At 40.9% G+C, this 12,159-nt stretch overlaps 1 protein-coding gene and 1 long non-coding RNA gene across 2 annotated transcripts in view; one reads left to right on the top strand and one right to left on the bottom strand.

Annotated features, from left to right (window-relative positions):
* Window positions 1-1,887, bottom strand: part of LOC138225547 (uncharacterized) — a 141,380-nt gene extending 139,493 nt beyond the window's left edge. The window contains exon 1 of the long non-coding RNA XR_011183968.1: window positions 1,835-1,887. This is a non-coding gene — a long non-coding RNA (uncharacterized lncRNA). The remainder of the gene's footprint in view (window positions 1-1,834) is intronic.
* A 1,428-nt stretch (window positions 1,888-3,315) lies between these two features.
* klf2a (Kruppel like factor 2a) lies at window positions 3,316-6,099 on the top strand. Its single transcript, XM_006639833.3, has 3 exons — window positions 3,316-3,722; window positions 3,984-4,902; window positions 5,108-6,099. Exons 1-3 carry the CDS (start codon window positions 3,645-3,647, stop codon window positions 5,281-5,283), a joined length of 1,173 nt encoding a protein of 390 aa, XP_006639896.1. The 5' UTR covers window positions 3,316-3,644; the 3' UTR covers window positions 5,284-6,099.
* The last annotated feature ends 6,060 nt before the right edge of the window (window positions 6,100-12,159 follow it).

Genomic DNA, 12,159 nt, shown 5'->3' with positions numbered 1-12,159 from the left:
CCGATAACGCCTGAATTCCTCAGCTACAGAAATTTCAAAACCACAAACATGCAGCGTTATGAAGCCATCCAGTAATTAATAAGTACAGTTTATGTTGGCTGCAGGGCAGAACAAGCTGTAATGGTACAGTATGTAAAAAACAGCCCTTCCCCCATTTGTGCTCTGTGGAAGAATGTGCATGATATTATTAGCCAAGGTAATGCTATTCTATCACGCGAATTCGGGACTCTTCTGCCATATGATAATTACAGCATAGCAACATCTCCAGTCACTCACAGTGCTCTTGAACTTCTAAAGAAGAGTCATTCTTCAATACTGAACCCAATGACTGGTAACTCCTAAAAAAATCAGGTTTATTTGATGCATGGTAAATTATTAAGCCTTGCAAGTAAATTCTGCTGTATCATAAAGGTAGGTTATTGCATAGTGTATTAATGGGTGTTAAAACTGAGAAATGATCAAAACCATCCACCCATGAGGTTTCACAAGAGTCCAGAAATATTAGCTGACAAAGGAAGTGTTACTATGATTAGTTTCCACGTTTTCTCACTTTTTCTTTCACTTTCCCATGCCTTTTATATGACGGAATGCCAAGACATGGCAGGTTTGTCTAATATTAGGGGACGCCCTATTGTTCTAGAAAACGCCAGGCTCCTCACAAAAAGCTGTTTGATGACTGCAGGTCCACAGAGGGGGGGAGAAAACGTTGTAAGACGACAGACAAGAGAGGAGTTGACGTGCACGATGAAGATGGAGAGAGGCCCACTTGAGCAAACTTTACTGCAACAAGAACCAGTGTTAGTATTAAAGAAGAGCACGTATTCCGGGTTATATTCGAAACAAGCAGAGCTGACTGGTCTCCACTGTTAAGACTCTCGTTTTCCACTTGTCACGGTAGGTCACACCCAAACGCCTCACAGCTGACCCTGGTGTTACTGTCCTGAAGGAGTACAACAAACAGCACCCCAGCGATTGTGAAACATCGTCTATACTCTTTGAATTGTGGAAGCAAAGAGGTAAACGCATGGTCAGACATGTGTCAGGGTGGGGGTTATCTTCAATGAAAAACCCAACTTTTAATGCTGTTACATGCATTCTTTATAAAAAAAAATTGTATAGAAAACGGTTTTCACAAACCACAGGGTAGTTAACATATTTCTGCACGTTTGAGAAATCATTATTTTGCTAGACAAATTTCACATTGCCATAACAATATGCACCTTGCAAATCAGACATTTAACTAAACATAGACCACTTTATCTCTATTTTATACAAACCCAATTACACAGTGAAACAGTATAACTGTTAGACTAATATTTGCAGAAAAAAACAACCGTTTAATTCAAGAGCACGAGCTCCATTGACACCCTTCCCGGTTGTATATTTAAAAACTAATGTTAATTGGAAGCAGCTTAGTCTCACAAGATCAATCAAATGCAACTGAAAGGGACGGGGGTGTCTAAAAAAAACAAAACTCCCCGCTTAACACCGAGTAAAGAGACACCACTAATGCTTCTCTCAACCTGTGTCCGAGAGTTTCGAAACACATTACGGATTTCTCGGGATACCGTGAAGTGTGATAAGGCGTCCATCGCCAAGTAATGAGGCTTATCTCCATGATTACAATTAGGCTGGTGTTCTGCGCGTACCCCTCTACCGAAACTGCCTCTATGAGCCTGATACCACCGAGAGTCCTACCTCTCTCGGACAAAGCAATTACCTAAGCCTACCCCCAGTTCAGACCCGTTATTAGCACCTGAATGAGGCTGCAAAATAGTGTTAAATACTTTAATAGCACAGCGTTTGAAGAGACCTGAAAAGGGTTCGCAGCTACCTGGCGCCTGGTGGCCCGGCTGGGGGACATTTTGAAATTCCTGCTGCGACGACTGAATGGCCTTTTCTCAATAATGATGCGCAAATCAGTCGCGGTTTAATAGAGCTGCGAGTTTCGACAGGTGTTGTAGCCCATCGCTCAATTGAAAGCAATTACGTCAAAATAGATTAGCCCTGCGCCCGTGCTTCGGTCTTTTTTTGTGCAGTTGTACTTCACGTCAGGTTTTGTCCAAGAATAAACGCTCTCTGGAGTCAATGAAAAAATAAAACTCATGAGAAGGCCAAAGGAAATTTCGGCAACACTACTAGTTCTATATAGAGATATAACCATTATTCTGTAATATTTAGCTTATAAAACAGACAGGGAATAACACATGAGGTGTGTAGAGAAACCTGGGTTATTTTTGCAAAAACATATTCTTAGAATGTAAAAGACTATAATATTCAACGTTGGCTTTTTATTTAAAATGCGGTCTCGGGTTAGTAACCAGTGTTTTGTACCAAAACAATACTCTTCCCTTTTAAAATCCCAACCTCTTTGACGTCAGGGAAACTTTTCTTGGTCTGTTGCCAAATGTTGCTACTCGCTGGGAAATGCAGTTCTGGGAGATTATGAATAAACTTCTGTAAACATCAGAAACACGAGCTGCACGGCTTTTCTTTGTTTGAAAAGATGAAGGCGAGCATTAAGTGTTTGTGCCTCAACACGGGCTAAACTGAGGTCTCCCCCCCTAAACCCAAGAATTACAGCAAGCGAGACGCTTGCAAATAACACTTTGCGACACTATAATTGTAAACAGTATATTATTTCTGTATGGTATTCTTTAGCTCTCCTGTAACCTGGTCTGAAAGGTTCTCAGTGTAGCTTTGATGGGAAACCCAGCTTTTGTTTCAACACAGGCAGATGAATAGTCTTAGGTTTTTCAGTGTATTTCGATACAAGCGCCTATGCGTGCACGCAAGCTACTGTACCAGGGGGAAACGCGACCAGCACGCACTTGTTCTCGAGCTGAAGCGGCGTTTTAGGCTACGAAAAGTGTGCGAACACGTGTAAAACGTTCAAAAGCCGTCTTTTGACAAACGTGTCAAGAGTACTCTCTCGGACATTTAGTCGGCGTCATTTCGTCTTGCGCTAAAATAAACGCTTTCAAGGCTTAATAAAACAAAACCATAAAAAATGCGGCGTCCTGGCTGTGTATTTTTAGGATTTCTGAAACAGAAACTCGTGCGACACGAAGAGATTATCGTCGTCTTCTAAATTGCAGTTTATCATGTCTGCGCATACTTTATAAAAGAATGCCCCTTTAAGCTTTCTCTACTCATGTTATGGTATTTACAGTAGTGTACTTTTATTGCTTGCCAAAGTGCATTTTTTTAAAAAAAAGAAGGGGCCGGTCCGATGCGTCATTGTTAGACTTGTTAAACTCGTTTCTATGGCTTCAGCCTAGAGGGCGGTACCAAAGCTTTAAGAAGCTCTGCAGAGTAGAGGGGAGCAGAGAGTTTAAGCCGTCAGTGAGAAGCAGCTTTATATACTGGGGCTAAATTTAGGACGAGTTACCTCCATCCTGAACGTATTTCCTCCGCTTCGTACAATTGGTTCAGCTTTTCAGCTACAATATTTATAAGGTAGGATCTCCTACCAATCAAACTTGCACATGACTTTGAAACACTACTTCATATAAGCAGAAGAGAACTATTTGCTTTACTATTTTAGCAAGTTTCTCAAGAGGAGTAAAGTGGACCAACTCATACATATAGACAGAAAGAAAGTTTTTTTTAAAAAAAGAAACGTTTCTTTGCCGCAACAACACATGGAAATGGCCTTAAGTGGGACCATTTTACCTTCAATTTCAACTTTTGCGAATCCCAGGGAAAAAAGTTGGGAAAACGTGAGTATGACTTTTTTTCTGAGAAAATCACAGTTTTAACAGTTTTGATATTGTTTTGCTGGGAGATTATATATTATAGAAAATATATGTATACGTTGCATAGTTTATTTAAATGCATTTCATGTTTTTTTATCATAATCGGCATTTTAAAGAATATTTATGGGTGGGTTTTATTAGACAGTATTATTAAGCAGCGTGTTCGCTTTAACCTGCTAGGTGCACATCTTCTAACGAGCCGTTTCCATTTTTTTCCCCCCGCAGAGGTGGAAAAGTGATATTTTGCCGAACATGGACAACTGCCTAACAAGAAAAGACGACGAGGATCTCAGCAATTATCTGGATCTGGAGTTTATTCTCGCCAACACCACCGGCTCGGAAAACATAAACGCGCTCGGGGCAGTCGGGGAGTACCCAATGGTATCTGTTGAACCGGGCACCCTCTACCAAACAGGGAACACCCCAGCCGCCTACACAGTGCCTGAACACAGCAGTCCTCCTCCTTCGTACAACTCCAGTCTCATGGCGGAGCTCCTGAGGTCTGAAATCGACAACAATTACTGTCTTTCCAACAACGTGCCTAACAACATCCAGGGGAGGTTCCTGGTCACCTCGGCTTTCCCCAGCCAGGACTTTGCAGATGGCATCAAAGTGGAACCCGCTATGGACGGTTACGGACCCGTTATGGGCATGGTCCCCCAGTCCTGCTCCAAGATCAAGCAGGAGGGGAACGTGTCCTGCATGATGTCCTTCGAGCAGCCCAGGCTGGCCAATTCCCCGCAGGCGGCGGGCAACATGACCCCGCCGCTGAGCCCCAACGACCTCATGACGGCCGACTGCCAGCCGCCGCTGTGTCATTCCCTGACTTTCCCCCAGAACTTCCACGCCGCGCCGAGCTTCACGCATCCCCACCCGCCGCCGCCGCCGCCGCAGATGCAGCTCCCCTTCCAGAGCGCGCACCAGTACGGCATGTACGACGAGGGGCTCAGCCTGCCGCCCTCCACGCAGAGGGTGCTGCTCACGCCGCCGTCCTCGCCCCTGGAGCTGCTGGACTCCAAGCCCAAGAGGGGCCGCCGGTCCTGGCCGCGGAAGCGAACGGCCACGCACACCTGCACGTTCGCCGGCTGCGGCAAGACCTACACCAAGAGCTCGCACCTGAAGGCGCATCACCGGACACACACAGGTGAGCCGCTGCCTCTCCTCTACGCGCTTTCGTGCGTTTTTTTAAAAAATAAATAAATGCACGTCTGAAACTTTGAGAACATATCCAGATCGCGCTTGGTACTGTTACGCTTCGACGTTTCGTGCGCTTTCGTTCGCGAAGGCAGCGTTCTCTTTCCAGGTGTCATTATTAAATCTTTTTTCCCCACCCTCTTTTGCCAATGCAGGTGAGAAACCTTACCACTGTAGCTGGGAAGGATGTGGGTGGAAGTTCGCCCGCTCCGACGAGCTGACCCGTCACTTCCGCAAGCACACCGGGCACCGTCCCTTCCAGTGTCACCTGTGCGAGCGCGCCTTCTCCAGGTCCGATCACCTGGCGCTGCACATGAAGAGACACATGTAGAGCCGGCGCCGGCACACGGCTATGGACTATGCAAAAACACAACCAAAACAACAAATCTGGATTTTTTTTTAAATATATATATATAACTGTATGATCATTTCTATTTAATGGTTATTGAGAAAAGGAAAAAAAAAACATGGAGCGACTGTACAAATTTTATATAATTTTTGTTTTTGGAAAAAAAATGTAGCTGGTACTACTTGGTAAGACAAAGAATTTTCAAATTCTTTTTTTTTTTTGCAGAGCATTATAAAATGTTTGTTTTGAGCAAACATCTTGATCTGCCAGGCTGGCCCTTTGCCCACTTCTGACTCAACTGGAACTAGACATTGACATTTAATGAATTATAATAGTGATATATTTTATTAACCATGAATAGTGCCTTTCTATGCCAAGTCTATTTTTTAAAAATGCCAAACTGTCTGTGGGGTAAAAGTGACATTTATATTTGATATAACTGTAAACTGCACATGAAATAAGCTTTAAAAAGACAATGTTTTGCTCTTAAAACTGCCTTCTGCCCTAAGTGGCTTGAATTGAATGTTTTAATGTTTTTGCATATATATATTATCTTGAATGCCATATGAAGTCAGGGTCTTTAAGTATATGAAAAGAAGTTTTCTATTCAAACCTATTGTGTCTTGAAGGTGCAATAATATTGTCTGTTCCAGCTCCACGTTACACTATTGATGCAGGGCTAGATGTCTTGTAAATAAACTATTTTTTTTTCCGACTGAAAATTCTATAAAGAATGTAAATATTTTGTATAATGTAAATATTGTATTTTAATGTAAATATTAAACTAACTGAATTGAACAGTTCTGACTCCTGTTTCTTCATGTTGGGGTTTTCTTTTGATTAACTGTTCAAAAGAACAGGACTGGTTTTGTCTCTCCACCCAAAAAACAAAAGTCAGAATTGGCTTTCTGATTAAGACTTGAAAAGTCTGCTCTATATTGTAAGTCTAGAGAACTCTTGAACGTGATACCAGTCTAATATATAGGAGACCTTCTCCATCAGCAGACCTGTTGTTAATGCAGGGGCACAAGATGCTATATTAAACCCAGATCAGGCTCGGAGTAAGTATTACGATTTAGACAGTAATGTTTTCCAGCTGCTGCAATGCCTCTGCCAGTAGCCTGTGGCTTCTGCCTATAAATATAAACATTAAATTTACATAATTATAGAGACTCAATTTAGATACGTCTGGACACAAGGGTATACCACACTTCAGCAAACGAGCCCAGCTTTCATTTGAAAAGACTGAAAAAAAGTGATGAAAATGAAGTTTAATTGCGGAGGGGGGGGCGGGGGGAGAGAATAAAAGCTTCTAGAAAATGCTTAAAATTCAACTTTTGCCAAATGCTTCATGACAGACCCTGAAAAGAGTCAATATTTTAAGTCTGACTTAAATTTAAATGAACCTCCTGATAAAAAAAAAGCAGAGTTCACCGTGGAAAGCACACAATGGTGTCAAATATTTAGAAACTAACCAGTAAAACTAAAATTAAATAGAAGACCGAGAATGATTCAACAGAAGATTCAGTTCTGTGGAACACACTATGACTTTCCAGCTATTCAAAAACATGAAAAAATAGTCGTGAAAACAAAACAATTTAATCCATCCACAATTTGTAGTCAGTCCTTTATAGCATACCCCTCTGTTTCAGAACTGTTGCCCACATTTTATGTAGTAAGTGGATTACATTAATCAGCTGAAAAGAAAAACAACTTAAGATTTAAACTGATAAGGTACCACGGTGATAAGAGAGATTTCTGGTGTAATCAATTCATAGAAAACGGAGAACATGTCAAACTTGTGTAATTTTAAAAAGACAAAACACTATCATTGTTGTGCTTACTGCTCCATCATGGGCATAAGATTGAGACGCATCAAAATGTTATACTGAGATAATCATATTTCAGAAGACAACTCCCTTACGGTAAATTCTGTGGCTAATAACCTTTCTTAGCTCCATGTGTCAAAACCAGCACTAGAATACAAGATCCATTTAAATAGCAAATTGCATATTAAGAGTCTGTTTGATCTTTACACTAAAGTCACAGTTACTCAAGCAAATACTGCTATTAATAGAAAAGCCACTGAAGTGAAAAATCCTACTCTCTCATTTCACTTTTTTCTGCTTAAAATTACAACGTTTACTACAAAGTGCACAGAACGTGAACCCGAACATGCCCAGATAATGTGACATGTGCTAGGGTTATTTTTAACTTTACTGTAAGCAGTGGCATCGTCTTGGAGAGGTCTTTTTAAGAAAATCAAACAACAGATTTTAACAAAACGCGAAGATGCTTTCAGCAGAAATTAAACCATAAACTTCTGTTTGCTGAAAGCAGAAAACTCAACGATTGCTTTCAGATGTGGATTTTCAAATAAGCAGGAATGCATGTTCAACCCCATAATCTATTACTAATGAAACATGTTTGAGGAAACTCAAACAGTCAGGTTTCTTTTTTCATTATCATGTTTTATTTTTGATCAAGTAGCAAGCTTTTTTTTTCCACATCCTAAAACGTCTCCACCTATTTTCAACCGCTGAACGACTGTCAACAAGATTTTAATTTACGCTAAACCCTTAATTTGCCGTTAGCCCTCGTTTTAAAATGCAATGACTGCAATGCATTTATCAAGGTGTAAAATTACTTGAATTCTTTTCTGATAAAATGATGCATAGGATTTTTCTCGTTACATTTGCCCCCGTAACACTATAAAACACATTTTCAGCTTTTGGAACAGGGCCAAATCATCTTTGAAAAAGATAAAAAGCCGAAGTCTATTTTTAGGCGTTTGAAGCACGAAAGTTTTCTCACTTGCAGAAATTACTGCAAGTCAGAAGAGGTAAGACACGTCAGATTTGTAAAGTGCATTCTTCCCTCAACTTGAAAATCAATTCCGCTCACTTTTGCGCTTAGTCAAAGCACACGCTTCATTTTTAAACCTCTTCACCTACGGTTCAAACAGCTCCTCATCATGTGAAACATTAAAACACAAAAGCCTGAACTCTGCAAAAATATGCTGACCTCACCGAGACATTAATTGGCATTTTTAATTCACTTAACTTCTCTGACAAGAGGACTTTTTTGTTTCTTTGTTCCAGAATGTTCTGTTACATTTTTTCACACATAAAAGAGAGAAGCTGATAAACTGTAATCAGATATTGCTTCCAAAGTTTGCATTGGCCAGAGTAAACCCAGTATTTGGCAAAAAAACAAGTTTAATAACATGTTTTATTAAATAAAAATAAGTGCTTTTTGACAGTTACTGAAAACAAGCCTGCTGTATGTATTACACAACTCACTTCTCAAGGAATATATTAGTTATGTATTAATCTGAACCAGACACACCCACTCCTATGGTATTATGGTACTAAGTGTTGTCATAATACTCCTCCACTTGGAAAAAATCCACATGCAAGTCCATTTTGAAACCCCCCCAAAAAGCAGAGGGACAGCTTCCAGGATGGCATTAACAGATGCGTTATAGAGGTCTTTGATAATGAACATAATGACTGAGGCATTCCATTGAAACGAAACAAGCGATAAGGATTTGCAGGAATACTTCTATATATTTTTTCTAGCTTTGGAGTGCACCCAGAAGAACAGCACGGAAGTTCTATGAGAACCTGTAGTGAGGTTGAGGGCAAACCATAATACTGTGGTATCAATGAAGAGGGCGAGTTCAAAAGGTCTCTATGTGCTGTGAGGGCACAGATAGCTGGTTCAAAAAACGCAATAAAAGGTTGGAATCTCTCTCTCTCCCCCCTTACCTGGGAGAGGGAGGGGGTATCTCACCTTTTCATGACCGATCTCTTCTCCAGCTCTAAATAGGAAACATCACATCTCCCCTTTTCAGCTCACAAGGTGTGGTCTATTTCTAGACAAGCATGTGTACAAAAAGTACTAGTATATATATTAAATATAACACCGGATGTGCTAAGAAAGATCACTTACTAAAATATTTCTATCCGTATTTCCTTAGCATTATAGTCAGACATGCATTTACAGGAATTGATGGTTCATTTTTTTCTACAGAAACATGCTCATGATTATCACATTGCTCGACACACTTCAATCTTATTGATTTCTAAACTCTGTAACACTGGGGGAGAGGTACAAAAGCACATGAGAGTGTGCTAGCAAAGAGAGGCCCTGGATCTCCCTCTCTGCAAACTGGGAATCACATGGAATAAGGATGCCACCTGCTGGAATAAACCAGGAATCTCCTACTTCCAGGAAAGAGGCATACAGTACATTAAGAATAAGAACTCGTTGTTTTTTTATCCCCCCCGTCACTGTGTCATTTGTGATAAAAGTGTCCGGACTGATTCACACAGAAATGTACTCCAGTTTTGACTTGGAAATTACCTGCATCAAACTGTGTGTGTGACTGAATGTTTGTCTAATGCAAAGCAGGACTTCATCAAATTGCAGAACTTCCAGTCTCCAGTCTTGCAACCCCAGCCCAGTGAAACCAGCACCTTCACCATTATGCTGGTCCAGCTAATTCGTAAAGAACAGGGAGAGGTGGTTAGACAAAGCTCAGTAAGGAAGGCTGCAGTTCAAAAAGAGCACAACTTACAGGAAATGTACTATGTACTTACAGCCTCCACCAAGACCGACTTCACTAGGAGTCCCACATGGTTATTGAAATCACTTTCTCCAGAAACAAGTGGAGGTTATTTGAAACATATATATAAAATATATATAATCAGACGTGTTTATTTGTATCAATGCCAAGACCTGGTTTTTCAGGTCTTCCTGGTGACAGCTCAGCATCTTGCATACTGCAAAGAAACGTACACAACATGCGATGCTACCTAATTGTTCATATAAACTGCTTTTTAGTTGGACACTTTTCAAGTGCTTCCTGTTTCGTCATGATGCTCATGTCAGTGGAGGAGTGTACCAGTGTTGTGTTGCTTGAAAACCCCATTACTTTAAAAGCGCCTCCCCCCCACAGCAGTCCCTCTCCTATTCATGTCTGCAGTACCTCCCTCCCCCTTTGTGGTATAAAGTGTCAGTCCCGTGGACAATCATTTCAGGATATGCTTGATGATCAAGGGCAAACTCTCCAGCTAGAGAGGTGTCAGGGGACCCGTTTCTGCACTTGATGCTTTTTTTGCAATTGCATCATCCCTATGGCAGGCTGCGCATGTATTAGCCCCGTAAATCATCAAGAAAGAAACACGCAAAGCACAAACAGTGACAAACAGCTTAATTAAGATAACGATCAGGGTGTGAAGGAAGAAACACCAGAGCTCTTTTATACTTTATCTTTCTAACTCATTTGAAGCTATTATTAAAAAAAAAACAACATTTGCTGAAGTGGTCTATTAAGATAATCCTATAACTAATGGAAAATTTTATTTGTGTCACTACAGGAGAGAGACCATCTGGATTATTTTAGCCCCAAATTCCTCCCTTACAGTCCAATTGGAAAACACAAGATTTTTCCTATGTACCACAATATCCCAGGGGTACTATTATTCAGCATATAGTTACACTCCCTCACACAGCTGATTAAATACACAGAGCTAAACTTGCCATTTTGCACTGTTATTCAGGCCTAGATTGATGACATTAAATGTAGAATACTGGTTACAGAGAAGTTTTTTTTTTCTACATTACAAAATTATTTTTGTAACTATTTCAATCAATATTTTTAGAAAGAACAATTTTTGGAATGCAGCCGAGATTATTTTTCTTACACGGAGCCGGGCTATGGTATCACAGAGGGAATCTGGGGCTGCATGCCAAGAGATCAGATTTGGTCTGGGAAAACACAAACCTGGGCTATGAAGAAAGCCTTGGCTCATGAGAGAAAGTACTTGAAGACTATACTGGGGGAAACTGTGTTCTGTGCCACATTGAGAAATGAGCTTGCCTCATATCTTCAGAAATTACCTGTCAGAGAGCAGAGTTTGGTGACCACATGGCCTACTAGACATATGTGATGTGGCGACGATGTGGCTTTTTGGTGGAAGGGCTTTAAATGAGCTGAAAAAAACTAAAACAAAACAATGTCTAGCCTTCAGTGTCGTCATATGTCTGAATGCTGAATCCACCGAAGAGCACACTTCGAACGTTTTTGCTACGGAGGTTTGCAAGCTTTAATTTCATCGAACCCAAAACGCTCGAGTTGGACACAGGATAATTCACCTCACTGCATCGGAGAGGATGGTAACGGACTCTCTCGCGCGTCACAGATGTCACACATGTTATGAGTGGAGCCGAACTGACAAATGCCCAAGGCCCCTGCAGTGACACACAGCTGCTGGAGGCACAGGGGACACTGGCGAAGGAAGGTGCAGCTCATCGGAAAGAAAGACGAGAGGAGTCCGTGAAGAATTCAAAGGCTTGATTTTCTTCCCCCTCTAACCTCAAGGAAAAACCTGCACAGCTCCTGAAGAGGAAGAAACCCACATTACATTTCAACGGACCCATTTCACTCCAGGCCAGAGTTTAATTTGCATCACAAACCTAAAATCATACCAGTTCACCAGGTTAGTCAACATACATACGACAACTTCATCCTCATTTCCTACCATAAACATTTGGCAATGTGACCTATAAGCAGTATGTACATTTTAATGAATCTCATTTTAGGCAGCATTAAAGCAGCCCGAATTATAAAGCAGTCATGCAGGAATGCCTTCAGAATGTATTTTCCTTCTTTGCAGCAATACCCATTTCATTTCACCACTTCCATTAACATAAACATAAAGTAAATAAAAACTTACCTTGGAATTTCCTGTTATTTCAGACGGGCATAATTAACATACCAAATTCAGGACTGCTTTGGTTTTTCGGCATGCGAAGAGATGACTTTTCTGTTGACACAACATTATTCTTGCA

This window comes from Lepisosteus oculatus, chromosome 29 (assembly GCF_040954835.1).
Source record: "Lepisosteus oculatus isolate fLepOcu1 chromosome 29, fLepOcu1.hap2, whole genome shotgun sequence".
Classification (NCBI taxonomy): Eukaryota; Metazoa; Chordata; class Actinopteri; order Semionotiformes; family Lepisosteidae; genus Lepisosteus; species Lepisosteus oculatus.
This window is presented reverse-complemented; position numbering and strand designations above follow the sequence as displayed.